A 27,982-nucleotide genomic window follows, 5' to 3' on the forward strand; every position below is an offset into this window, starting at 1 on the left:
CATATTTATGGCATGAAATAGAGTGCCATTCTTCCAGGAGAAGAAGGCACAGTGTGTTTACATCCCCACTCCTGTTGCAGTCCGCTGATTGGTCGAAAACTATGACGAAGACAGCCAATCAGTGGACAGCAGCAAGAGTGGGGATATAAACAGCGTGTTTATATCCCCACTCGTAGAAAGACGGTACTTACTTTCATTTCCAGCTTGAAGGTGTAAGGATATGTAAAGAATGAATCATTGCTAATTAATGTACTCTCAGCCTAGGTCATGGATGCAAAATCAAATTATGCCACGAGTGTCTGCAGACAATTACATCAACAACATTGAGATTAAGGCATTTTTATTAAATAATAATTTACAGCTACATCTGTTTAATTAAACATAATTTATGATACGTAAATTATACTTTTTTATTTTCAGATTTTATAACTACTAGGCCTCGAGAACCAGGCGTCGGCGCAGAACTAGTTAGTCCACGGAAAACCCTAAATTGTGACACAGAATTTAATCAGTTAAATAGTCGTAACCGCTCCGATAAAATTCAAGAGTATAATGTTAGTAAACTATTTTGTAACTAATGTTTTAATACTGGAATGATTAAAATTAACAATGTAGTGTTTACATATTGGTAAAGTTATTGTTAATTATTTATGATATTGCAGAATGCTTATCAATTGCAAGGAGATAACGTTCATCTGGGAAAAGGGTCAGTCGATGGAAGCGAAACATCTTTTCAATGAGAGTTAGAAATGTAAATTAATATAGAAGTTGTATACAAGTGTCTATACAAAATTTAAATCAGTTTCAAAACTTGAAAAATTTTGAAACTTCGGAAAATTCATTAACAAGTATGTTTTCAAGGACGCCTATCGAAGAATCAAATAGAGCAAAGGATCAAAATTATGGTTCATTAATATTAAATGAATATAAAATTGATTTTAGGAATAGTAAGTCAAAATCCTTAAGGAACAGTTACCGACTTTCGACATTTGTTAATAACATCTTAATTGTAGGCAGTATAGTTGCAACAGGTATCCTTGAAAGGGTCTATACAATATTCTTAAACTCTAAAAGTTCGTAATTTATTCCCAGGAAATTTGACGTTAAAAGATGATGTTATTGATCGCCATTTCCAGCAAAGATTGAGATTTGAGAAACTGCCTAAATTATGCGCTATTTCAAGACACATAATACCCTTGCAATTGTATTAATTGCAGTGGTTTATGAGCTTGAGCCTTGTATTAATTAACGTGAGCGAATTACATTAAACACAAAGATTTTTTAAATCTTGAACTACACGTTGCATTATGGTCGATTTGAACAAGATTGAATTGCCGCGTTTTTGGCCGCCACGCAGAAGATCGATGCGTGCGCATGTCAATCATGCGCAAAGGCCCAAAATCGGTTTTGACGCATCATGTAGGGGACACGGCTAGCGATTCTCTCGAGCAGTGATGGACTGTCGTGGGAATTTTCGATCATGCGCACTGGAGCGCTGATCACTGCCGTATACACTTAACTAGAATTTAAGGTACCGTTGGATCCCACTAAGGAACAAAATTTTATACAAAACATGGGGCAATCATTTGTCAATAATGTTAAAATTAACTTATCAAAGATCGCCTAAGTATTTCTCTAGCTACTATATTTGAATAAATATTTCTTTTTACACGCTTAATGACATGGTTAATAACATTCTTGAATATTATTACCCTCCATCCAAAAAAAAAATCGCAAGAAAATGCTTTATTTCAGGTTTTTACAGTGATCTTACCCTTTAAGCTAATATTAAACTAAATAAGGTGTCCACTAATAAAATGTTGGAATTCCGAACAGGCCCCTTACATGCACCTTTTTTTGCGCTAAAGATACATCTATGGTAGCTGTGCCGTCAGCTTACGCATGCGCAGAAAGGAATCCCACGAGGGAAACTTCCCACAACAGCCCATCACTGCCTCGAGCACAAAGCGTGCCCGAGAAGTGCTGCTAATGAGACTCGTGGCGGCCAAGAAATGAACTAATTCTTGAACAGCGTCCCTGAAAACATTTACCGGAGTTTGAAAATTTTCCAACTTTTGAAACTGATTTAAATTTTCTATAGAAATTTGTTCGTTTGGTAAAAACTTACAATTGAATTCCGGTGGTACATTATTCAGATTTTCTATGTTTATTTACATTTCTAACTCTCATTGAGATGTTTCGCTTCCATCAACTGGTCTTTTACTCAATTGCATAAGTAATTAACAGTAAATATGACTTCGCCAAAATGTAGACATTATATCATTAATTTTAGTATTAGAATACTAGTTCTAAAGTGGTTTACTAACGTTATACTCTTGAATTCTATTGATTGACTATTAAAACTAGGGAAATCGTATTCATATATATAAATCTACAATCTTGCATGATGCCTCGTTATTACAAGCTCCAAATGTATTTGTAGATACGGTGAACGATACCATGGATCACATTCTGTGGGACTCCACATGCAATCTGCACCCCTTATGAAGGAATGGTGCAATAGAGATCTGAAAATCAAACACCTGTCAAAGAACCCAACGTTGAGGCGCTGCAATTAAAAATGTAAATTTTATGCACTAACCAAAGGGATACACAAGCCAAAGAGAGGCTTAGTTGTTAATAAATAGATAAATAAATAAAAAAAGAGTATTGTTCGATCTATCATATTCTGGCGCCCATCCATCTAGCGGTGGAGGGACCGAACTATTGCTCGACAAACTTGGACGTTCTAACGTTAGATGGCTTAAGATTTAAAAATGCCCGCCATCTATACAATCTTTTAATTCGGTACTAATAATTATTTACGAAAATAATAATAATTAATATGGTAGCTGCAGTCGCAATCAATTTGGGAATTTCTGTTGTCGAGGGCGTCAGCTATTATAAGTAAATTAAATTGACCAGTAAAAATATTAGATTAAGAACTTTCTATCTGTAATAATTAGAATTTGTTGAATGTGAAATCTGTTCGCTGTGAACTGATGGGAAATAATTTATGACGATTTCGTCGAACGCATTCCTTAACGAATTATGTGTATATGCACATAATAGTTCTTATGATAGCTCTTGTTTTTCCTTGCGAAGATTTAATTTTTTAGTGCAACGTCTTGCCTAATTAATTGCAATAATAATAGAGGATTGAAAGGGGTTGTGAAAGAAAGGAAAATTGTAGTATCATCGTGAATGCCACTTTTATTCATTCCATCATTATTGGACTTGTGGCGTCGCTTCCCATGCTCGCTACCAGAGGGGTGGCGCTCTCATAAGCGCTCGACCGACCCTCGGTTGCTATATAAACAATCCTCGATCGACTGGTATGGAAAACAGTTTGCCCTTTCGTCGCTAGGGGCGCGACAGCGTGCGCAGCGCCAAAGCTACAGGCACTGGCCACACATTCGTACTAATCCACAACACTATAGAAAAGAAAGTTTTTTTATTATTCCTACGAATTATTAATACAATTGAATATAAATACTCGAATGAATTTCAATGAAACTTTATATTTAAGTTTCATGTACACAATCAGCCCACGGATAATAATGATTATACCTCTTATTTTTTAGTTGTTCCGATACAAAGGCGTTATTTATAAAAAAATTTTTTAAATATTTCATATAAATTTTAAGAATTAAATTTTATATAACAGAATCAAATAAACTTTTTCTCTATCTTCTTCACACTTATTATTTGTATGGCATATCTTCCCCACAGGCACTTTTTGGCGCAATATTCAAATAACTATCGTTTCCAGTAATCGTTTATAACTAATTAATTACATGAAAAAAGGTAGAAGAGAATTTTTTGATTGGAATACCCTTTTACTTTACACTTTTCAAATTCTATCATTTATGAAACACGTTTAAGAAATAAATTAAATTGTTGCATTTAAACAAAAAATTGAAGAGAAACGAATTCGTGTGAGAGTCACAACGCAAAACAAAAACGATCAATTTCAGCAACTTGCGTCTCTAGATTGTAAAAACCATTTGTATTTTATAATATCTGTATACACATGAACATAATTGTAAATACATACTACGTATTAAGAATACACAAAAACTTTAGTTTTCAGAATTCGTAATTTATCCATCATCGTCAAAGTATTAAATATAATTATCACAGTTTCTTAATTGTATCTAACAAAGTAAACAATTGGTGTCACGTGAAATGTGTTGAACAAATAAAATCCAATATTAAACTCAAGTTTACTAATATTTTCGAACTACCAAAATATACTATAGTAAAAAAGTTTATCAGACGCTTATTTGAAGAATTGCTCCTACCAAGAGACATTACAAATATTTCAATTATTGTAAAGGTAACTATAATACAACTATAATTATCTAGACATAAGATTTATTATAAAAGTAACTCTAATGTAACTATATTTGATACAGTTACCTTTACTACTCTGATTAACATACATTTATTAGAAGTATAAACAAGTATCCTATATGTAGTAACTAAAAACTAATCATTTCGATTTTGCAGAGGAGTGAATGGTTTATGTGGAGAAGTCTCAGGCGTTGAATGGGCGAACTTCGGAAGTATTAACGTATTTTCCTTCTCTTTAATGTACCCACATTTTCCATCTGCTTTCAGTTGTACTATAATCTTTTGCTGTTTACCTATTGTCCTTGTCTTGCAGAGTAAATCCTAAAAAAATATCTTTTTTTAATTTACATCAAAAACATGTAACAATGTATCTAAAAATAAAATTAACACACGTATTGAATGGACAAACAAAAAAGGAAATCACATTCCTTTATAAAATAAGAACATTTATTTAATGTTATATATTTACTGTTTTTAATCGAGTATATATTAACTAAATGTAATTGATTTTCAACAGAAAGAACAATTAAATAAATTCGTACAAAGTATTTGTATAATGTGTATAATTAATCTAACTATATAAATGGAAAGTTATTTGTTAATATAATGATATAAAAAGAAAACAACAAAATTAGTAGCACCTGTTCCAGTTGGAGAATTTTATCTTTTAATTGAGACACGTGCTTAATTCTTTGTCTATGATTCTGGTGACCAATGAACTCGGTATACTTTTGGCTAATCTCTTGATAATCTTTTGCGAGGCGACCGTTACATTCCAGAAGTGTTTGTATTTCCCTAGATAAATAAAATGTCGTTTATTTCTTTGATGTTCAAGGGACAAAATTTGTGAAAGAAATTATTTTTTCTAACGAAAACCTACTCCTCAGCTGCTATTCGGCGGGCTCTCTCCTCATCGAATAACTTAACCTGGGCAGAAATAATTTTAATAAATGCATAAACTGATGTTAATGCGATTTTATTGATCTTTTGACAGATTTAAATAATTTAGATTCGAAATAGGTATCTTTAAATATACGGGGTGTTCGGCTACTCGTGGGAAAAATTTTAATGAGATTCCAGAGGACAAAATAAGACGAAAATCGAGAATACCAATTTGTCGATGGAGGCTTCGTTCAAAAGTTATTAATAATTAAATTCAAAAATTCCAAATCGATCTGGAAAAATTATTTTTGGTTGTGGGGGTCAATTACAATCATTTTTGGTCAATATACATACCTTCGAAATCCTATCCACTTTCGAGAAAAATATTCGAGTAGGTAATGAAATTTTGAGACGAAATTAAAAAGTTTCAAATCATACTAAAAAAATTATATATAGTTACAGGGGTCAAGTAGAATCATTTTTGGTAAATAGACATACCCCCGAAATCCTAACCATTTTCGAAAAAAAATTGAGTAAATGGACAAATTTTGTCGACAAAATTAAAAAATTTCAATCATTATAAAAAAATTATATTTAGTTACGGGAGTCAATTACAAGCATTTTTGGTGAACAAACATACCCCCCCAATTCCTAACCATTTTCGAGAAAAAAATTCCTTCCCGAAAATATAATTTCTGGCTAGAAATGCACCCCCGAAATTTCATGCGAATTTTCAAAATGTCATAACTCCTGAATGGATTGGAGGATTTTAATTTTTCAAAATGCAAACAATGCGTACTTCAGTGGAGAATATGTAGAAATCCTAACAATATTGAAAGAGTTGTTCCTTGACACCGTAAAGTGAGAAAAACTCCCCAAAACTGGTCCAATTTTCAAACAGCCATAACTCCTACAATAGTAAATGGATTCGATTGAAATTTTTTTCTGAAGCAGAGCCCATCGATACTTACAAAAAAGTATTAGACAACTTTTCTGTAGGATGTCAAACGAAATTACTAAAAATTAAAAACGAATTTTTAAGAAAAATCGACGGGTGGTTGGTGGCTAAATTTTTCAGCGCAAAAAAAAATATTTCAAATCGTTCTGGAAAAATTATTTTCGGTTGCAAGGGTCAAGTACAATTATTTTTGGTCATTACACATACCCCCGAAATCCTATCCACTTTCGAGAAAAAAATTGAATAAGTAGACAAATTTTGTCGACGAAATTAAAAAATTTCAAATCATTATAAAAAAATTATATATAGTTACAGGGGTCAATTATAAGCACTTTTGGTGACTAGACATACCCCCGAAATCCTAACCATTTTCGAGAAAAGATTGAGTAAGTGGACAAATTTTGTCGTCGAAATTAAAAAATTTCAAACCATTATAAAAAAATTATATTTAGTTACAGGGGTCAATTATAATCTTTTTTGGTGAATAGACATACCTCTGAATTCCTAACCATTTTCGAGAAAAAAATTCCTTTCCGAAAATATAATTTCTGGCTAGAAATGCACCCCTGAAATTTCATGCAAATCTTTAAAATGTCATAACTTCTGAACGGATTGGACGATTTTAATATTCAAAAAGCCAAACGCCGCATATTTTAGTCTAGAATATGTAACAATTATAAAAATATTGAAAAAGTTGTCCTTAACCCCGTAAAGTGAGGAAACCCCCCTAAAACTGGTCCAATTTTCAAACAGCCATAACTCCTACAATAGTAAATAAATTTGATTGAAATTTTTATCTAAATTAAAGCTCATAGGTACCTACAAAAAAGTATTAGACAACTTTTCCGTAGAGCGGCAACCAAATTTATTAAAAATGGAAAAAGAATTTTTAAGAAAAATCGACAGGGGGTAGCCCCTTTTTCGGCAAAAAAAAAAAAAAAAGAAAAAAAAAATTCCAAATCGTTCTCGAAAAATTATTTTCGTTGGCAGGGGTCAAGTACAATAATTTTTGGTGAATAGACATACCCCTAAAATCTTGCGCATTTTCGAGAAGAAAATTGAGTACGGACGGAACTTTAAACGTTAATAACTTTTTAACGAAGCCTCCATTTAAATTGATATTCTTGATTTTCACCCTGTATATTAAAATGTACTGAATGCTCAAATCAAATGAAGTATTTTTCACATACTCAGTTATCAAATTTGAGACATAGTTGGCATTCACTAACTAGATAACAGTATATTACAGTGAAGTCAAATAAAAATATTCTATAATTACGCAAACACCAAATATTTTACCCATTCCTGATTGTATATACTTATATAAAATACTAATTACCTCTACGAAATCCTTTTTCTCTTCAAAATTTTTAATTTGATCAGATAACTCTTGAATTTTAGCATTTGCCTGAAAATATTAAATTGTCACTAGATATTGTTGCTTATGTTATATCATTGGGGAGCAATAACATAACAGTATAAGAAAAGTACCTCGTCTAAATCAATTTTATGCTCTGCTGATTGCAACTCTAACAATTTTTTGGTCTCTTCTAAAGCTGCTTTACTAGTTTTCAGCTGACCATTAAGCTTATTGTTAACAAGGTGCACTCGAGAAACCTCCAGTTCTCGAGCATCATACTTTTCTTCCAACCGACGTAACATGTCTCGTGCATCGTTAAGTTGCTTAGACATTTCATGAAGTTGATTTTGTAACTAATATATCGAAATAAATAATTATTTTATTTAATTCACTGCAAATAATATTTAGTAACAAATATTTGTATCATAAAAAAAGCAACTCCACCTTAACATTTTGAGCATCTTTCTCATCGATATCAGCTTCTAATTGTGCTTGTACTTGCAATGTTACTTGTTTCGTTATTGCTTGCCTCAAACCATCGATTTTAGTTTCGAATATAGATTTAATCGATTCCACCTCGTAAAAATGTTCAGTTTCTAGTTCACTGACCGATCCTTTCTTCTCATTTAACTGCTCCATTAAAGCGTGTATTTGTACATGTACCATTTGTGAATTGTTGCGCATAATACTTAATAAATCGCGATGCCCATTTATACGATTTTCATTGCATTTTAATTCCTGTTGCAGCTTCTCTGCTTCAGTATCATTCTGCATTAAGTGTTGCGTTAAAGCAGCGACAGATGCTTGATTCTCAGCCATTATAACTTCGAATCTAAACGACATTTAGATGTTTACAATATATACATACAATACACACATACAAATACAAAGTTATACCTTTTCTTCTTAGATACTATTTCAGCTGCTTCAGAATGAATCTGATCTTTCAAAACCCTTAGTTCTTCCTTTTTCCGTGCTAATTGGGCTTCTGTTCGATCTAGTTCTATTTGCAAACTCTGACCGAAATTCTCCTAAATTTAATACACATTAATTAACTTAAGAAAGTGTTACGTATTTAATTATTTTATTAATATTATTTGTGATACACTAGTGTATGCAACTGATTACCTGAGTTTCCGCAGAAGATTTTAATTCTTCAAAAATATCGAAAAGCCTGGTAATTTCAACGTCTTTCTGTACAAGTCTGTTGTCCAACGCAACACGTTCCATTTCTACTTGTGCTAAATATGCTTCGTATCTCTCTGCAGTTAGACGCATTTCCTCCTCTACTGCAACCTTTGCTTCTCTGATCATAGCAAGTATCTACACATATAAGTTGAGAATTAAACTCTCAAACAAGCATTGTATGGATTATGGATAATATACAGGGTGTTCGGGCACACCTGGGAAAAATTTTAATGGGAGATTCTAGAGGCCAAAATAAAACGAAAATCAAGAATGTCAATTTCTTGAGTGAGGCTTCATTAAAAAGTTATTAGAAATATTGAATCATTCTGAAAAAATTATTTTCGGTTGCGGGGGTTAATTACAATTATTTTTGGTGAATACACATACTCCTGAAATCCTACCCATTTTCGAGAAAAAAAATTAAACAGGTACTGAAATTTTGTCGACGAAATTAAAAAATTTCAAATCATACTAAAAAAATTGTATTTAGTTACAGGGGTCAAGTACAATCGTTTTTGGTAAATAGACATACCCCCGATATCCAAACCATTTTCGAGAAAAAAATTGAGAAAGTGGACAAATTTTGTTGACGAAATTAAAAAATTTCAAATCATTATAGAAAAATTGTATTTAGTTACAGGGGTCAATTATAATCTTTTTTGGTGAATAGACTTCCCTCAAAATTCCCAACTATTTTCGAGTAAAAAATTCCTTTCCGAAAATATAATTTCTGGTTAGAAATGCACCCCTGAAATTTCATACGAATTTTTAAAATGTCATAACTCCTGACAGATTGGAGTATTCTAATTTTTCAAAAAGCAAACAACACGTATTTTAATGGAGAATGTGTAGAAATTCTAACAATATTGAAAAAGTTGTTCCTTGACACCGTAAAGAGAGGAAAACTCCATAAAAATGGTTCAATTTTCAAACAGTCATAACTTCTACAATAGTGAATATATTTCAATGAAACTTTTTTCTGAAGTAGAGTTCATGGGTACCTACAAAAAAGTATTAGACAATTTTTCCGTAGGACGTCAAACAAATTTATTAAAAATGAAAAACGAATTTTTAAGAAAAATCGTCGTGGGGTAGGTGCCCAAATCTTTCGGCAAAATTGAAAACTTTCAAATCACTCTGGAAAAATTATTTCTGGTTGCGGGGTCCAATTACAATAATTTTTGGTGAATAGACCTACCCCAAAAATCCCACCCACTTTTTAGAAAAAAATTCAGTATTCATGATTTTCGTCTTACTTTGGCCTCTAGAATCTCCCATTAAAATTTTCCCCAGGGGTAGCTGAACACCCTGTATAACCATTTTAAAATCCCTTAATAACATTTTAGTTATTGCAAAAAACTATTATTGTAGGTTTGAATGAAAATCAAATCATCGATGTATTAAAAAAAAGCACTCAGTAACTATTTACGCTTTATGTGCGTGACTCCCCCCCTTGCCCTCTTACTTTTGCGTCGCTCTCTGTGATTACTCTTTTTAATTTCTCCTCACATTCGTCAATTTTATCCGTTAAATTAGTAATACAAGAATTGAGTTCTAATTTTTCGTGTTCCAATGAACTGATTTCGCATTTATAACTTGTAGTTAATTTTTCTAACTTTAGTACTAGTTCTTCAACTTGTGCTTCGAGGGTTTGAATCTAAAACCAAAATTAAACGATTAAAATCAATGTATAGTTCTACCAAGAAATTAATTGTTTAATATTAGTGTTTATTTACCTTTTCCTGGCTGGCATGTTCCTTATTGGCTAAGTCAATTTCTAACATAGCTATTTGGTTTCTGAGATCTCCATCCACTGCACTGATAATTTGAATTTCGGATTCTTTTTTCCGAGTAATTTCTGATAACTGACCATGCAGGTGCTCTATTTCAATTTGATGTTTCTCGATGTTATTTTTCAACACTTCCTGTTGCAATTTAGTCTAAAAACAGAAACTATAAATCAAAAATCTGTAGAATAAAATAGTTCTAATTACAAAAAATATTCTACGACCAGTGTTTCTATGTCTGTTTTGTGTTGATTTTCAACTTCAACTTGCTTTTTCCGTAATTCTTCCAATTTTGATTCTAATTTTTCCACTTCTTCGCGCATATCTTGGATCTGTTTCTCATGTTTTTGTATAGTTTTGCCTTTGTTAACACACTCTGCCTTAAGACCTGCTACATGATTTTCAGATTTATATTTTACTTTTTTGTCATTAATCGAAATAAGTGTGTGTGGTTTCACTTTCGTACAGGATCTCGAGATCAATTTTCTTGGTGGACATTGAGGCTGTAATTAAACGTGTCTTTATTAGAGTTAAAATTTATTTTAAAAAGACTTTAGCATTTGTTAGAATTTGTTCATCATAATATTCCATTTACATAAATTTCTATTTCTTACCGATTTAAAATTCACGTGTAAGCTACTAGTGCTTTTGGAAAGAATTGAACTACATTCAGCACCACTTAGGATTTTATTATCGAGAAATCTTTCTGATTTTTCGATAACAGATCCTTTCACCTTTTCGTCAAATTTTGGATCATATGCACCCGGTGGTGGCACTTCATCTGTAAAATTACTTATATTAGCACTATCTACTATAATTTTAATATACAAATCATATATTAAATTCTAACAAGTATCATTCTTATACAATAAGATTATTATTCGATAGTCAACAAGTTTTTAAATTTTACTCGTAGAGTCCATATATACCTCCAACGATAAGGTAAATAGAATTAATGTTACTTTACAGTTGCTGTTTGCGAATTGTCTTTTTATCAGACTAAGAACAATATAGCAAGTATGTTTCATAAAATAGAATGATTTGATAAATAGGGCAAGACACGTAACGAATAACGATCGAATACCTTCAAAGATATTATTAAGTCAAGTTAAACTGTATCGAGGTAAATTTCTTTTGGGACTATTTATTTCCTCCGTGTGGAGTTGTCGAAAACATTTAGTGATCAAACATACGAGGTGTGTAAATTAAGTAATGAGACTGGCAATGTAGCATTCGTTCTGTCAACATTTGAGACGCAGGACTTGGAGATGGTAGGTGAATGTGTGATACATCTTCGATGCAAGTTTGTACCCGTTAGAGTCATTTGGTTGTCCGTAGCAATTATTTTCGTACAACAGTTGTTTCTAGTGCGTTCTAGAACTGAATCAAAAGTTATTCTGATTTGCTTTTTCGATAGCCAGGGAATCGTCCACAAACAGTTTGTGCCTCAAGGCTAAACGGTCAATCAACACTTTTACAGAGAGGTTCTAGAAAAACTTTGAAAAAGGATCGTGTGTGTGAGGCCAAACATCAAGAACTGGGTGTTAAATGACAACAATACGCATTATCACAGAATAATTTCAGTAACTGAGTTTTTGGCCAGTAAAAACATTCCTGTGGCCCCTCAGTCTCTTTATTCGTCTGACTTGAGTCCTTGTGATTCTTTCCTTTTCCAGAGATTGAAAAATTACCTCAAGGGACACTCGAAAACATTGAAGTGGCTGTAACCGACTAGCTGAAAGCTATACCAGTATCAGAGTTCCAGCACTGCTACGAGGATTGGAAGAATCGTCTCCAGCGCAGTGTGGCTTCCCAAGAAAGTTATTTTGAGGGAGATAATATTGAACTGTAATTCTATTTGAATAAAAAGATTTTTAAAAATCAGTCTCACTACTTAATTTACACACCTCGTACATTTATAAATCATCCTGTATTATTATAAAAGGACTTTGTATTACTCCTTATTTTATCTAGAAAGAGAGAAATAATTTCTCTACGAAAATATGTTGAATGAAAAAATTTATAATTACAACACAATTTAACAAAAAACAGTCTATGAAAAAAATAATAATGATACTATTAACGTATCATAATAACAACAAAATTATTTATTCAGAATCTTATGTTCGTATAGCATTCTAAAATAAATATAACAAGAAAATATAAATACTTACTTTTGAATTCGTTAAATCTTTGGATTTTGCCTTTTGAAAACGACATTGTAAAATGTTTGTAACGTATTACAAAACAATAAACAATCGATAGAAACAACGGTAATATTAATTTACTGGTTATCACGAAATAGATCTTGATTTTTATAGAAATAGAGTTCTCTGTACAAATTATACTTTCAGACCCTTTGAACTTAAACCTCAAATATTTTGAAAAATGCGCTGTCTTCGCTTTACGATCACTTGTTACTTCCAAACATTCTTTCGTGTAGAAAGAACTGTACTGGTTTTCCAATTCAAAATAACAGTTAACCCGTTCAATGCGAACGTATGAACGAATCAGCAATCATGTTACACAAACAACCAATCTGGTGACGTCTTTTCTATCATTTGTACAAAATGGCGCCAGTAAAGTGCTTTGATTAAATGAAAGGGGGTGTTAAATGAACCCTTGTTCTGTTGTTTCTGAAAATGATATAAAAATTTTTGAAAAATTAATAAAGAACGGTATTATATATATATATTACTATATATATATTAATTTTTCAAAAATTTTTATATAATTTTCAGAAACAACAAAACAAGGGTTCATATAATACCCCCTAGAACATTGAAGAGTCGAGAAAGAAGACAGTCTAATAGTCAATATATATATTGTATATAGTCTAAGGACATAATTCGTGAAAAGTTCCCCACCAATGAAAAGCGATCACGAAGAACCACGAATCACTGAAAATCACGCCATCTCTAAGCATTGCTAACCCATCGGTGATTCAAAAAACGCGCCAAGCGTAATTCGTGATTCATGCGTGTGCAAAACCTGTCACGAATTAAACGTTTCGAAAGATGTTTAAGAAATCGTACGAACGAAAGGAATTAGTATTACTGAAAGAGTATCACTGCAGAATTTTAAATAATTAGGATGGCTGGGTTCGTCTCATTTCTTTGTAGAGCGTACAGGACATACCTGACTATACTTCCACGAGAAGAATAACGAGAATACTATGCTTTCTTCTCGCGGAAGGAAGATACATGTATATGGCTGCACAGCACCGAGTCGAGCGCGACTCGGGCAACTTCGACACTTCTCGTGCCTCGAACAAAAGCCGAGCGGCAATTTTCAACTACGCGCAGTTCCAAGTATCACCTTGTATTGGAAGGATGTGTAAAGAATAGTTTCACTAAATTCTGTTATTAATAAAGAGAACACGTTAATAACACACAATCCTGCTTCAACATTAAATATTGTATTTACATAAAGTAAGATCATATTTAATGCAGCAATAGAGATTTAAAAGATCAGTTTTTTTGTAAATTTCAATTTATTTACATATATTCCTTCCACCACATTTTCAAATGAAATTTAATTTTTCGTTTACAATTGTTATCTTTCTAATATAAAAGATGTACAAAGTTAACACAAGTCAGACTCCCTTTGATGGACATACAAAATATTAATTATAATAAATTGGCAACTAGGAAGATTATTCCACGTAACATGCTGTATTATTAATAATATCGAAGTCGCATTACACGAAAGATATTCTATCACAAATTTTTGATATATCGGAGGTAAATACTGATAGGTAATTATTACAATTTTTATAAAATCTAGACAAGCTTCTGTCGATAAATAGTTTTTGGTAAATTTGTCGGTAACAAAACGGATAATATTTGTGATAAACAATTTCATCAGCAATGTTAAATATTAAAATTAAATTCCTCGTAGTACATTTTGACGATCGTTCGTTTCTTAAATATTAGAAAAGTGGAACACCTAGCGTGACACTGAATTCAATTAATCAATTGTATAATTCTGCGCTCTTAACTCTTAGACTAAAAACATTTTTCTTTGGGAAATGAAATCTCTAGGCAATGTCTATTATCAATAGAATCAATTCATATATTATATTTGATATCTCGAATAAAAATCTTAACGAAAATAATTCATGTTGCATATAGGCACTTTATTGTAGCCTTATGTTCGTTAACAAAGACACTCCATTCCTGACAACTACCAATAATCGTTTCCATACGTTCACTGCTTTTTCTAATAATTCTTTACTGTTAAAAAACATACTACAAACATTGTATATGATATGTTTTTTAGTTGATATAATTTTTACGTATAGACTCGAATACAATGCTTCGTAATTTAAAGAAATACACTAAGTGCTACATAGCCATAAAAATGCTACGCTATCTAGCCTCTGCGTTTAAAACACAAAACTAAATCGATAAATGCTTTAAGAATAAAAAACAATTGAATTACACTTAAAACTTCTCCTAACTATTGTAAATATTTCGTTAATTTAAGAACACATTCGTTGATACTAAAAACTACGAAATCTTTAAATTAGAACCATTTTGCATAAATATATTGTCATAAATATAGTAGAAAGCAATTACTTTAAAACGCAATATAAATTTGTACAAATCTTCGTTCAATTTTTCCTATTCTTTCCATTATATTTTGATGTTTCATAAAAATCATTGTTTAAGTAATAAATTACTTATCATTGTCAGTATACGTGTATAAATTATATTATAAAGTTTTTCATTTAACGTATAACTTTTTTGCATCTGTTCGTTCAGCCTTTGTACACAATAGGCAAGATAAAGAAAGGAATGAACACCCTACAAGAATTTGTTATTTATAATAAGCAAATTGTACTCTACAGGTTTTTTAAGTTAATACTACTGGTATATGCTACTAGCAAAACGAAATAACCGAATCAATTAGAACACTATAAAATGAACCATGTAAAAATAAAAAAAAACAGATCTTTGATTCCATAAAATTAAGTAACTAGTTAGCAATGGGAATAATCTTATAATACAACTTACTGAACTAAGTTAGTATCTACTTTTAGCATAAGTACTGGCACTATGAAAACATTTCATAAAGATACTCGTATCTTTGAATAAAGTTCATCTGCGGATACTTGCGTCTCCCTTAGTTTTCTATAAGAAAATAAATCAAACTAAATGGTTTCTTTTATCTTTAAGACACTATTTTTAGGCATTGTAATTGTCGAATTACAATATGGCACAAATGCACAATCCAATGCATATCATTCCCAACATATACGCTAGATCTCTTCTGATACTAGGATCTCGTTTGGCTGAACCAGGAAGATTATATATATTTTTCCATTTAACAGCCCACAATGGAATAGCAACATGAAGAATGTCTGGGATCATAAATCCAAGATCACGTACAACCTACCACATATAAATTGGTAGCTGAACACTTCGACCAAAGTTTTAAGTTTACAAACAATTTATTACTAGCAATAAAGAATTTGTTGTGCTACGTTTATTATTCGTGTAATTCATAAATGGTGCATTTATGTATTACCTGATGCGTGTAACCTTCTCCTCTAACGACGTTAGCAACAAATTGATCCCAGCCACCTGCTACGATATGTAAAATAGCTATAGCAGCTATTCCGAATGCTTTTCTATGAGTCACTGGATTTTTACTATCCGCCAGATGTATAACCAGGAGAGTAGAAATCAGCTCGGTGATAGAAAAGAACAATTGATGGTACCATTGGGAATAGAACTCATCGTTCCAATAATTCATATAAACCCACCAAGTATAATAATGCGAAAAGATAGCAGTCGAGAAAAGAATCATCATAGAAAATCTAAGACGATTTAGAAATGCTAGCCGCGTCAAATGTTTCATTGTCTCATAAAACGTGATTACGCCGATTACAATGGTCGTCCATATTTTTAAAGTGTTTGCGGTGGCGTTGAAATACATGTGCTTGTAAGAAGCGATGCCAGATTCGTACGATCCTAGAATAAAATGCTCCGTGCTTATGAAAAACTCATCGAAAGGTAATGTTTATGAAATGCAATGTCTAAACAATGACGTTGGCTTACCTTTAAATACCGTGTCCCAACATGAACACGAACAATACTGCTTATCAACGTCGCGTGAGTACTCTTGCCAAAAGTAATACAAAAATGCAATATGCAACGGTGGTATCGTTAACGGAGCTAATATTCCTATTGCTTTCGAGCTACACGACGCAAAGTTCGCATACAGCATGCGTTTTATCATCTTTGAGAAACCCATATGTACAAGGTGTTTTCACTTACATCAAAACACAATCGTGTATCTATTGTTGGCGATCACTTCATTGTTGCTAGTGAAATTTTTCTGAATTTATGATTTGTATTAAGTCGATGGAATTACACAACATCCGTATCACCTGAGGCTGTTCTAAATGTTATAAAATAGGGTGACATGATGAAACTAATAATAGTGTTTCAAAAAAAGAAATGAAAATTTTTTCTCAATCTTTCATTAATTAAATCTCGCTCGAAAATATATTACAGATCAACGAATAATCGTTCGAAATATAAAATATATTTTTGTCGATTCTATACATAATTGGTAAACAATATTATCATTTTTGATCACTTTCACTGAACATTTATTTGATAAACTTGATGCATTTTGTCAACTAGGGATTCAGTGACGTTATGTTTATAATACTATTATTTTCGATCGAGTCTTTGTTCCGCATTTGTCAACGAATCAAATGATTTACGAGTCGAAATAAGTTTCAGTCAGCACGATCCATTTCACTGTCAGTCTTGTCGGCGTTCATTTAGTTTCGATATACAATATTTAGATCTTTACCACGTCGTTGTATTTAAAATATCGCTTTATATGTATAAATTAATTTTCGATCGGACGTTAATGCCTTCGGTTACCATGGACAACGTTTCACTAGAATCTACTTTTATATCCACGTGACGGTACATAAAAAATAGTTAAATTGGCACAAACGCGTTGAGTACGAATTACAAAATAACGTTTCCATTCTTAGTCTCCATCGGTCTAACTGGACAAACGGTTTTGCCCCTCCAAAACGATTTCTCGCGCATGCGTAGATCGTGTTCCCACGCGGGTAACCACGTGCGCTCATTTATATGTATTCCAGCCAGGGCTTGGAAACTGTTATAACATAGATTTAAGTTCTCGTAACAGTAATAGAGAACTTTTATTTAGAATAACTATCATAAAGAACCTAAATTTCAGACTATGCTGGTTTAGACCTCTCTTTCTCGGCTCTCATATACATACATGCTTCTGTTGCTTAAAATTAATATACATATGTATACTTTTGATTAAATCGTTATTGTATAAAAGAAATGATTGAACGTGTTAACTATACCGATTTAAACATATAAGTTTCAAACATTTCAGAAAGTATGCTGTTTCGATAGTAAATAAACCTTTCCACCTTTTAATAAATGTAAATTCGTTTTCTGAGTATGTTTAATTTTGTAATGCTCTATTCTTAGTCGTGAGATTTCTGGGGTTAAGCGGTCGAGAATCTTAGGTAATTTAAACCAGTTTAAACAGGTTCTAGAATCGCAAGTTCCACTTTTGGAACTCTTTCGAACCTAAAGTTAATAAGTTTTCTATCGTACTTTAAAAATCAAGCCTATCACACAGAAGTCGATAGATTCCAAAAATCACAAGTTTGATATTAACAATACGAAATTATACAATAGAAATACAGAAATTACTCGTCTCGAAAAATTCAATTTCTTAGTTACAAGTCGTAACTTTCTTATAGGTCGAAAAGTAAGAATATTAAAATTTGGTTGACCGCATGCGTCAACAAAAGTAAATAAATGGTGGGAATCGAGAAATATGTAATTCGAATTTTAACTGTATCGAGAGCGTAAAGACTTACAGTCCTCTTCTTTCTCGATTCCCCGAAATTGTGGAAAGGGTTGAACTCACATATACACAACTCGTGTGTGAATGTGTCTGCTTTCCCCACCGCTCCGAGAGCTACAATACAATGTGGCCAGATCGGGCATAATTGAGTGCATCGAAATCGACAATAGTGACGACGAACTTCCATAGCGTCTAACGGAGTGGTGGGGATAGCAGGCACATACTACCTCACGAGCCACGTGTACGTGAGCTCGGCACTTCTCGTACAACTTCGGGAAATCGATAGAGAGCGCTAGTGTGAGCCTTTCCTTCTTGCTCTTGTAACAGCTGAAATACGAACTCGCGATAATCGTTTTTATGTAAGGTATGAGGAAAGTACCATAATGAAAGAAAAATTTCAAAAATTTTTTTTAGCGGAAATACACGTTTTAAGACCCCTTGATCATATTGTGACTATTAAAAAAAAAGAAATTTTGTTTTCTGTGCCTATTTACGCACGTACATACGTATGGTATTAACATGATTGCGTCTAAACGACCGAATGAATTTCAATGAAACTTTACATTTAAGTTTTATGTTCTAGTTTCAAGATTTGATTAGATTTTGAGCGTGATCAGCTCCCGGATAATGATTATACGTCTTATAGTTTTATAATTATTTCAATACATATACATTATTTGATAAAATTTTTAATTACGATTTATATAAATCTTAAGAAGGATTAAGATCAAATAAATTTTTTTTTCTATTTTTTCTAGAAAGGAAAAATTAAACGAAATCTTATAATAAATATTTAAAAATTGATGTAAGTAAAATTCATTAAAATGAAAAACCACTCTTCATCAGTAACGTGCATGCTATAAAGTAGGAAAGAAAGGAGACTTCTAACCCTCGAGCCTCCGAGGAGGTGGGGAGTACGGGGGCCCGTCAGGCGAGGGGCGGGGGAGGGTCCCGCGCGCCAGGATGGAGTAGGTAATTAGTATCGACGGTCGGTAATTATTATCAACGGTTGGTAATTATCAGAGGTCGGTAAAAAAAAGGGGGGGTTAAATAAATTAAATGTCTTTCGTAAAAAGAAGAGGTAATTATCAGAGGTAATTACACAGACGAGGTATACGAGTAGACCTTTCACCTAATGTATTTTTTCAGCTCATTCTTCTGGGGCTCTAGAACTCCATTATCATTTCCGTGTCACTCGCAATGTTACCAATAGATTTAGAAATGAACACAGGAGGAAGTGAGACAGAAAATGAAACCACAGAAATTTTATTATTTTTTAACATCAATCGATTAATTTCATTGGAGTAATCAATCGATTAAGATTATTTAAAGATTTCAAGATTATTAAAATACGTATAGATGTACCTCATTGGCAACTACACTGAAAATTCTCTATTTTTTATTTTAAATTGTAATACATCATTTATTTAAACAATAACTCGGTATGGCAGTCAGATCGGGTCATCAAACTCCATAAGGTGAAGGGTCTATTCGTATACCTGGTCTGTGCTTTCTCTTTTCTCTTTTTACCGATAATTACCTCTTCTTTTTACCGACCTCTGATAATTACCTCTCCTTTTTACCGACCTCTGATAATTACCAACCATTGATACTAATTACCGACCATCGGTACTAATTACTGATCCCCCACCTTGGCACGCGGGCCTTTCCTCTGCCCCCCCCCCAAACCCCCCTAGCTAAGAAGTCTCCTTTTTTTCCCACTCTTTAATAATCTCCAGTAACAAATATTTTCTAAAGAAATGGTCTAAATAGGAGAATTAATTGCTACAGAAATAGATTAATACTGACTTTTCCCGCTATGTTTTTCAATAACCGTATCACTTTGTTACACAGAATCAAATGTTCTCGTGGAAGGACGATACGTGCGTAAATAGGCACAGAAAACAAAATTTCTTTTTTTTTAATAGTCACAATATGATCAGGGTGTCTTAAAATGTGTATTTCCGCTAAAAAGAATTTTCGAAATTTTTCTTTCATTATAGTACTTTCCTCATACCTTACATAAAAATGCTAGGGCAGTTGAGACGGAATCGCATGCCAATTATCGCGAGTTCGTATTTCAGCTGTTACAAGAGTAAGAAGGAAAGGCTCACACTAGCGCTCTCTATCGATTTCCCGAAGTTGCTCGAGAAGTGCCGAGCTCACGGACACGTAGCTCGTGAGATAGTATGTGCCTGCTACCCCCACCACTCCGTTAGACGCTAAGGAAGTTCGTCGTTACTAATGTCGATTTCGATGCACTCATGCCAGATCTGGCCACACTGCTACAACAAATTTATCGTCGCTCCTCTCGTTCTCGATACACTCAATTATGCCCGATCTGGTCGCACTGATCGCTTTCTACCATCCACAACCATCGATCGCTCGCTTCGAAGTAGTTTTGACGATTTTCTATTAACATCGACCGAATAAATATCGATACTGAAATCATTCCGCGACACTTAACGTAACAAATTTTTCTTTACTTTCCGTATAAGTGAAAGAAAACATGACGACAGCACTGTATCTGGAACACTATTTGGATAGTAAGTATACAATCCCCCCCCTCCTCCCAACAATTAGGAAAAACAACAATATTTCTTTCGTACTGTAAACACTAAATAAACATTCGAAAGTTTTTGCAACGAGTACAGAACTAAATCGAAGAAATATACACAGCATACAATTCCACGTACAGATACAGATTTTATTTTTGTGTACAAATAACAAATAACACAGAAATTTACAGAAGCAATCATTTCATTAGTTTTCACTGCTGTATATTAAAATGAACATTCTCGATGAATTATAAAGAGAATTCTAATCATCTGCAACGTATATTTAACAGATTTTATTTCCGTTCAGGTTTAGAGCATCTACCCATCGAGTTGCAAAGAAACTTCACATTGATGCGAGATCTGGATGCAAGGGCGCAAGGATTGATGAAAGACATAGACAAATTAGCGGATGACTATTTAAAAAATTTGAAGACAGAGTCTCCGGAGAAGAAGAAGGAGCAACTGACTCACATTCAGAATTTATTCAATAAGGCGAAGGAATATGGCGACGACAAGGTACAGTTGGCGATACAAACTTACGAATTGGTAGATAAACATATTAGAAGGTTAGACTCGGATTTGGCAAGGTTCGAAGCAGAGATACAAGACAAGGCTTTGAACAATAGTAGAGCTCAGGAGGAGAACAATGCCAGTAAAAAGGGTAGAAAGAAGTTGAAGGAAAAGGAGAAACGAAAGAAAGGCGCCGCTGGGGCTAGTAGCGAAGATGAATCGAAAACTGCTAGGAAAAAGCAGAAGAAAGGTGAATTTTACATTTTCACTCGCTTTATAAAAGAAAAAAACTAAAGTATGTATTTATTATTTTATGTTTATCTGTCATAGGTGGATCTGTTACTTCTGCTTCGTCTGCTGGTGCTGTAGGAAGCGGTGCACAAGTTGATTCTACAGCGCTTGGACACCCAGCGGATGTTCTGGACATGCCAGTCGATCCCAACGAACCAACATACTGTTTATGCCACCAAGTTTCTTACGGAGAAATGATTGGTTGCGACAATCCAGACGTAAGTACATTTCGAAAAGTTTTGACCTGTTTCATTTTTTCCAGACGATTAATGTCCAATTTTTTTAACAGTGTCCCATAGAGTGGTTCCACTTTGCTTGTGTTGGACTAACTACGAAACCTAAAGGGAAATGGTATTGTCCTAAATGTACACAAGACAGAAAGAAAAAATAAATCGTATACCGATCTATTTTAAACAAAAGACTCGTACATTGTTTCTAAAATTAGCGTGTAACAGTTTTCATGGTTCAACATGAAACAAGGTAGGGAATTTGTAAAAAAAAAAAAAAGAAAACCAGCAAACAAAGAAAGTGTCAAAGAATGAGTTCGTGTTGCGTCTAATGTTGCATAATGTTAAACGTAATATTATTGGCAATATTGAATGCAACAAAAAATATAGTAAAATACCAGCTTATCAGAGGGAACAATATTCGAGAATCGGCCACGATCATTGTCCTTTCTAGATGTACAAAGTAGTAATTTATTATAAATACCTGAAATTCGAGAGCTTTACATTCTTCTATTGTTTTTCTTGACCGATTCTCGAAAAAGTTCTTTCATATCGTGTAAGTATTTAATTATAGTATTGAACTGAAAATTATTAATGTTTTTATATTTTATAAATGTAAATGACGCTGTGTAGAATAAGTCTTTTTGTTAAAATAAAATTATATAAACAAGTCTCTGTATGTACAAGTGAGAAAAATATATTTCATTTACAGAAACACAAACTTTTAATTTCTATCTCTATCGAAGTGTGTATATACAAATTATATTTACAAGCAGTAAATGTACCATATTGGTACGATGATATCTTGCAAAGCCTATTATTACGATTCAACGATAAGCATAAGTGTTTCCATTATCAATGAAAAATCCATACTTACCAATAGACTCTAAATATGTATAGTTTAAAAAAGTAATGACTAGAGTAGACAAACAAAGAAAATTTGTTCATTAGGGAATACCAGATTGCACATTGCAACATTGACTAGGTGGAACTGTCCAATTATAATGATAGCTCATACGGTTTCTTGTTTCTTTTGCACACAGCGCTCCAGATGCTTGGAAATATTCAAACATATTTTTCATGCTAGCAATAGTCTGTTTATGTGTAACGATGTACTGATTAGAACATCCACGGGATCTGTATTCCGTATCGAAACGTACATCGTGTTTCCTTTCGATGTTTGCTAACGGAGCTAGCCACAGACCAACAGACACATCTTCCGCCTTGTATAATCTAAAAATATAGAAAATGTTAATCAACATCTAACTTTCACGTTTCCAAAGATCATACTTGAGAATGTCCATGTTCGATGCGATGAACTTCACTAGATTGTACGACAGAACATATCCACCTCCCAGTGCATACGGAAGATAATAATCGCATAGTATCCACTCCGTTTCCTTCCAAGGTCCGCTTCTCCTGACTTGGGCCTTTCCATTGAAGAAACCCCAATACAATTCCTTCCTTGTTCCTTTGCTTTCCCACTTATCCAACTCCTTCAGAATCTTGTGCGTCAGAACAAACGAATCGTCGTCGCATTTCATCAAGAAATTGAACTCGTAATGCTCGTAGACCTCCTTAAACGCGTACAAAACCTTTTTTGTCAGAGTCGCGTACGCATCCGGCAATCTTGGTAGCAGAAGCAAGTCGTTGAATTTGTGTTTCTCGGATTGAAGAGTTTCTCGTTGCTCTGGCAGTATATCTAAGGTTCCTATTACGAACAGATGCTCGACGGTGGCATATTTTTGCCCCAGCCAAGTTTTCCTTATTACGGCTCGCTGCTCCAAATTATCAGGCATGGAGAGTATGATTATCACGAGTCTAAATTTCGACTTGCTTTTCAATTCTTGTACATTGGATGAACACTTTGTGGAAGGCAAATAATGCACGCACAGGAGAACGATACATATTAGAATTAATAATGTTGGAATATTTAGTTTCACGTGAAACTTTTTCCTAATCATCTTGTCAAAATTCTTTGACGACAATCTCAGTGGTAGAAGCGTCATGGAATCTATTTGACCAGCAAGTTGTTGTCGATAAACATTCCTAACCTCTCGACACTATTTTTTTATTGGATACCGACATTTTCATGAATTCTTCCGTTATCGATGCAAATAATACGTTACTCGAGTATTATTTTTAGAGATTCAACCTTTTTATGTCAAGAAATACGACTCCATTGACGGAAAGGACCAGCTATTCGAATTTAACATTCATCTATAAATCATCCTCACTACGCAATGTGAAACTAACCTTTTCGATTGAAACGAACTTTCGATTCGATATTTTGAATTTGATAAATTGCATAATTGTTTAAAGAAAGTAACAATTTTAATCAATAATAAATGTTTTGTTAGAATTTTTTTGGCGATAATTTTTAATACTATATCGAATGGCATCCATTTCTATTGTTACGCTATCGCGTGAATCGGGTTTAGTACACATAGCGCCGCGACGGGAATTTATTGGAACTAGATTAATCACCATCGAGTCCGCGATTCAAGCGAGCGATTATACTTATAAATTTTCTAAATAGCGTCATTTATATTAAAAATATTATAAAATAACAACTACTTCATTAAATAATTCTATTTGTTTTTAGATAGGGAAAAACGTTGCCAACGTGTTAAATCCATATGAAAATAAAAAAAATATGTATGTGTCTAGGGGGATAAGGAGGTGGGTCGGTGCGCCGAGGACCAGGGAGTGCCTAGATATAAATCCCCTAGAGCACCCCGGCCTCCATCTCGACGGTTGGCATCGGCGCTCACCGCGCCATCTGCGCTAGTAACTAGGGAGTTACTTTATGCTCTTGTTACGCATTCGCGTGACGTTGGGTCGATGTACATACAGCGGCGCGACGGGAATTTACTGGAACTGGTTTTATTACCATCGTGGCTACGATTCGAGCGAGCGAGATTCAAACGAACTCGCGTATTGTAATGCGTATTATTATTGTAGGAAATTCAACGCGAGTTAGTCGGTTAGTCAATCGACAGTCAGAATTAAGAAGAAAGCCCGGTTATTAGGCCGCAACCACCTGTAATTCAGTTTTTATATAACGCAGAGCCGTGCACGAGCTCCTCTTTGAATAATAAATCAAAGTACTCCAATTTTAGTGGTGATCAATTAATTCCTTTTCCTAATCCTTTTCAAATTTGAAATAGAGTCTTCAACATTCTTTTAGACAGTGGGCTATTGAGCGTCGAAGCCCGTTCACAATGTCTGAAAGGATATATGAATTAAAATAGAATCTCGCGCTCCTTTTTAAATCCGCCGCCAACCCGCAGCGCCACCTTTTGCCGCAGAAGCCGCAACGCCGCCCCCGGAGGGAAGTCAAACCAAGTAACTATAGGGAAATCCTTTTCGACCAATGACGACGGAACCCCGACGTAACAAACTATAGAAACCAAAATTTATCACTGATTGGCTCCTGTGTTCAATCGTGTAGTTTTCTTTAATTTCTATTCTCACGAAATATTATAAAACAAAAAAGTATTGGAAAATAGTATAAAATACATGGAATTATGAGTTATAGATATACAATTTTACTTAATTATTTAGAAATTTAAATATATACTATTTATACGCAGTTACACGTGTTGCATTAACTTTTCTTTTTATTCGACGCGTCACGTGATCCACCCAAAATATTTAATGGCTGCCAACTCATCGATATGTTGACGGTTTGTCGTTAACGTCTACCATTCTTGACAGTTTCCGCTGTGAAATTATTCAACCGTGGTGTTTCAATGAACCTCCTCGAAATGCAGAGAACATTATTTATTTTCGCAACGTTGATCGCGTACGTGCATTGCATAAGGTTCTATCTGGAGCCTAATTCGTTAAAATGTTTAAAAGAAGAAGTTCAAGCGAACGTTCTGGTAGCTGGAGAATACGAAGTTTCCGTCACGCCGTCCGTTAAAACCGAATATGTCGTAAGTTTTTTCAATACTTATAACTGAATTCAAAACAACGATCGTGTTACGATATTTTGAGGTTATATTCGTTTAACCTCGTCTTACATATGTTATCTTTTGTGTTTGATCCTTTCGAAATATAATTGAGAACTTTAAAGTAACGTTGTTTCCCTAAATCGATCAAATTCGCGTATTATTAGTTTTAGTTAACATAATGAAATTTATTGCCTCGGTGTGATAGATACGAGACTCCAAGGGACATATTCTACACAAAAAGGACGACATACCTCATGGAAAAATGTTAAAATTCACATTTGTCACGGAAGTGTACGACACGTTCGAGATTTGCTTCATGGCCCACGCTTTGCAACCATCTTTCTCCGGCAGTACGTACAAAACATGCTTTGAAAAGATTATAAGATGATTTTAACGATAAAACACTTTTTTCAGCGATAAAAGAGAACAAACAAGAGATTTATTTAATTACAAAGCGAGGAATCGAGGCAAAGAGCTACGAAGGAGTAAGTTTCTTCGATGATTTTAGCAACTATATATTTAAAACGTTTTATCAATGCTAAATTATACTTCTAAACAAATTTTCTGTTAAATGTCTGACCAGTCGAAACAGCTTTAAAACATTTTCTCACGATATTTCATCTCTTTTCTTTGTTCTATATATGGCTTGTATGGGTGTTACAGTTGGTAATGTAGAGAACCTGGTTTATTTAAATGTCACTGGCATGAATTTTAGTACAAGCTAGTTAGCGAGGATATTCTAAAAGTTTCCAGAAATATAAATAATTACAAATTGCATCTAGAATAATGTTTCATTCGCAATTTAATTTCATTAGAAATGGATGAAAAGTAAATTGGTGGACTTTGAGGATACCCTTGATTATTATCATAGAATTTTGCTTTCACTTTAATCATTTGCAGTTAGTATTCCATTTTGCAACAAGAGAGTATTTCTAACATTCAAGTTTCTTACTTGTGTTTTTATTTATGAAGTGACTAATTGAATTTTTATTGATTTGAAAGGATATAGCCGAATAAGGGGATCGATAGAGCATCAGAATCAAATATTCTGATGCTCTATACGTGAAAAACGCCGAAAAAATCGGTTTTTGATTTTTACTACTACGACGCACCCTGCCAAAAAATCTGAAAAAATTCAGAGACATAACCAATGACAATATGCATTCACAGTAATTATATAAATCTAGTGTCTTGAAAGCTTCAATATGAAATCGAAATTTTTCCGCGTTTTTTTGCGTTTTTAATTTTTCACGCTTAGAATTTGGAATCGAAAAATCGGAAAAAATTCTCAAATACGTATCTCGATAACCACAATGCACCAGATTTTTTACGTAATTTTCACACTCGATGAAATAGGGGAAATAGGCACAAATTCGATAATCCGAATTTTCCCTATAACTACCCTACCGAACAAGATCAAGAGTTGAAGCTTGGTACAAATTTAGTTCAAGGGCACATTTGATCCCCTTATTTGGCTGTACCCTTTGACGTGCAAAACAATTAAACGATTGACTTTTCTAACAGATAGGCGAAGCAGCAAAACTGAAACCTTCGGAAGTGGAATTAAAACGTTTGGAAGACTTGTCTGAAGCAATTGTTAAAGATTTTGCTCGAATGCGAAAGAATGAAGAAGAAATGAGGGACACCAACGGTAAGAAACAACAGTTATTTTTTATTATTCAAAACGGAAGTGGTGACTCTTTTAAATTTTCAGAGACAACAAACACTCGAGTGTTGCATTTCAGTATATTTTCCACGTGTTGGCTGTTGGCGCTTTCAACTTGGCAGGTCTTCTATCTGAGACGCTTTTTCAAAGCGAAGAAACTCATTGAGTAAATAGCAAGAAGAAACTGGGAATTCACAAACTTTTCACAAAATTTTATTTATTTAATTTTATTATTTTCAATTGAAAGCAGATTATCAGGATTATGGGAAAAATTGACCAACTCGTACTTTGTATATTTCATTACATTTGAATAAAGCAATCAACAATGTTATAATTACATAAGTACACAAATTAAA

The 27,982-nt window shown here is 33.4% G+C and overlaps 5 protein-coding genes across 6 annotated transcripts; 2 read left to right on the forward strand and 3 right to left on the reverse strand.

Annotated features, from left to right (window-relative positions):
- Window positions 1–4,286: 4,286 nt before the first annotated feature.
- On the reverse strand, window positions 4,287–13,614 carry LOC143349289 (uncharacterized). The gene is made up of 14 exons (XM_076780415.1): window positions 13,571–13,614; window positions 12,706–13,085; window positions 11,146–11,312; window positions 10,756–11,034; window positions 10,481–10,684; window positions 10,210–10,401; window positions 8,685–8,879; window positions 8,454–8,587; window positions 8,001–8,388; window positions 7,688–7,909; window positions 7,536–7,604; window positions 5,237–5,283; window positions 4,998–5,151; window positions 4,287–4,677 (listed from the first exon to the last, which is right to left on the reverse strand). The coding sequence occupies exons 2-14, from the start codon at window positions 12,749–12,751 to the stop codon at window positions 4,492–4,494; spliced, it is 2,283 nt and encodes a 760-aa protein (XP_076636530.1). The 5' UTR covers window positions 12,752–13,085; window positions 13,571–13,614; the 3' UTR covers window positions 4,287–4,491.
- Window positions 13,615–14,018: 404 nt separating this feature from the next.
- Window positions 14,019–18,467, reverse strand: LOC143349482 (uncharacterized). Of its 2 annotated transcripts, none has more exons than XM_076780778.1 (4): window positions 18,429–18,467; window positions 16,597–16,939; window positions 16,064–16,509; window positions 14,019–15,927 (listed from the first exon to the last, which is right to left on the reverse strand). In XM_076780778.1, exons 2-4 carry the CDS (start codon window positions 16,790–16,792, stop codon window positions 15,742–15,744), a joined length of 828 nt encoding a protein of 275 aa, XP_076636893.1. In that variant the 5' UTR covers window positions 16,793–16,939; window positions 18,429–18,467; the 3' UTR covers window positions 14,019–15,741. The 2 variants fall into 2 exon arrangements, with proteins under 2 accessions (XP_076636893.1, XP_076636892.1); XM_076780777.1 differs by lacking the exon at window positions 18,429–18,467 and adding an exon at window positions 17,363–17,579.
- Window positions 18,468–20,731: 2,264 nt separating this feature from the next.
- Window positions 20,732–22,200, forward strand: Ing5 (inhibitor of growth protein 5). Its single transcript, XM_076780700.1, has 4 exons — window positions 20,732–20,961; window positions 21,281–21,733; window positions 21,814–21,992; window positions 22,064–22,200. Exons 1-4 carry the CDS (start codon window positions 20,925–20,927, stop codon window positions 22,163–22,165), a joined length of 771 nt encoding a protein of 256 aa, XP_076636815.1. The 5' UTR covers window positions 20,732–20,924; the 3' UTR covers window positions 22,166–22,200.
- Window positions 22,201–22,701: 501 nt separating this feature from the next.
- Window positions 22,702–24,413, reverse strand: Beta3galtii (beta-1,3-galactosyltransferase 6). Its single transcript, XM_076780699.1, has 2 exons — window positions 23,292–24,413; window positions 22,702–23,234 (listed from the first exon to the last, which is right to left on the reverse strand). The coding sequence occupies exons 1-2, from the start codon at window positions 24,008–24,010 to the stop codon at window positions 22,949–22,951; spliced, it is 1,005 nt and encodes a 334-aa protein (XP_076636814.1). The 5' UTR covers window positions 24,011–24,413; the 3' UTR covers window positions 22,702–22,948.
- A 1,126-nt stretch (window positions 24,414–25,539) lies between these two features.
- On the forward strand, window positions 25,540–27,982 carry Bai (transmembrane emp24 domain-containing protein bai). The gene is made up of 5 exons (XM_076780628.1): window positions 25,540–25,942; window positions 26,166–26,310; window positions 26,375–26,445; window positions 27,485–27,611; window positions 27,675–27,982. The coding sequence occupies exons 1-5, from the start codon at window positions 25,757–25,759 to the stop codon at window positions 27,794–27,796; spliced, it is 651 nt and encodes a 216-aa protein (XP_076636743.1). The 5' UTR covers window positions 25,540–25,756; the 3' UTR covers window positions 27,797–27,982.

This window comes from Colletes latitarsis, chromosome 13 (genome assembly GCF_051014445.1).
Source record: "Colletes latitarsis isolate SP2378_abdomen chromosome 13, iyColLati1, whole genome shotgun sequence".
NCBI classification, from domain to species: domain Eukaryota; kingdom Metazoa; phylum Arthropoda; class Insecta; order Hymenoptera; family Colletidae; genus Colletes; species Colletes latitarsis.

Bases quoted from the DNA above. Each gene is read 5' to 3' on its own strand.
- LOC143349289 (XM_076780415.1), bottom strand. From the start codon at position 12,751: ATGTCGTTTTCAAAAGGCAAAATCCAAAGATTTAACGAATTCAAAA. The intron at 11,313-12,705 runs GTAAGTATTTAT...GTAATTTTACAG, and splicing joins AAGATTTAACGAATTCAAAA to ATGAAGTGCCACCACCGGGT. The intron at 8,880-10,209 runs GTAAGAGGGCAA...TTATATGTGTAG, and splicing joins TCACAGAGAGCGACGCAAAA to ATACTTGCTATGATCAGAGA.
- LOC143349482 (XM_076780778.1), bottom strand. From the start codon at position 16,792: ATGGGTTTCTCAAAGATGATAAAACGCATGCTGTATGCGAACTTTGCG. The intron at 16,510-16,596 runs GTAAGCCAACGT...ATTTTATTCTAG, and splicing joins TTGGGACACGGTATTTAAAG to GATCGTACGAATCTGGCATC. The intron at 15,928-16,063 runs GTAATACATAAA...TATATGTGGTAG, and splicing joins GAGAAGGTTACACGCATCAG to GTTGTACGTGATCTTGGATT.
- Ing5 (XM_076780700.1), top strand. From the start codon at position 20,925: ATGACGACAGCACTGTATCTGGAACACTATTTGGATA. The intron at 21,734-21,813 runs GTGAATTTTACA...TATCTGTCATAG, and splicing joins TAGGAAAAAGCAGAAGAAAG to GTGGATCTGTTACTTCTGCT. The intron at 21,993-22,063 runs GTAAGTACATTT...TTTTTTTAACAG, and splicing joins TTGGTTGCGACAATCCAGAC to TGTCCCATAGAGTGGTTCCA.
- Beta3galtii (XM_076780699.1), bottom strand. From the start codon at position 24,010: ATGACGCTTCTACCACTGAGATTGTCGTCAAAGAATTTTGACAAGATG. The intron at 23,235-23,291 runs GTATGATCTTTG...CTATATTTTTAG, and splicing joins TCGAACATGGACATTCTCAA to ATTATACAAGGCGGAAGATG.
- Bai (XM_076780628.1), top strand. From the start codon at position 25,757: ATGAACCTCCTCGAAATGCAGAGAACATTATTTATTTTCGCAACGTTG. The intron at 25,943-26,165 runs GTAAGTTTTTTC...TCGGTGTGATAG, and splicing joins CCGTTAAAACCGAATATGTC to ATACGAGACTCCAAGGGACA. The intron at 26,446-27,484 runs GTAAGTTTCTTC...CTTTTCTAACAG, and splicing joins AGGCAAAGAGCTACGAAGGA to ATAGGCGAAGCAGCAAAACT.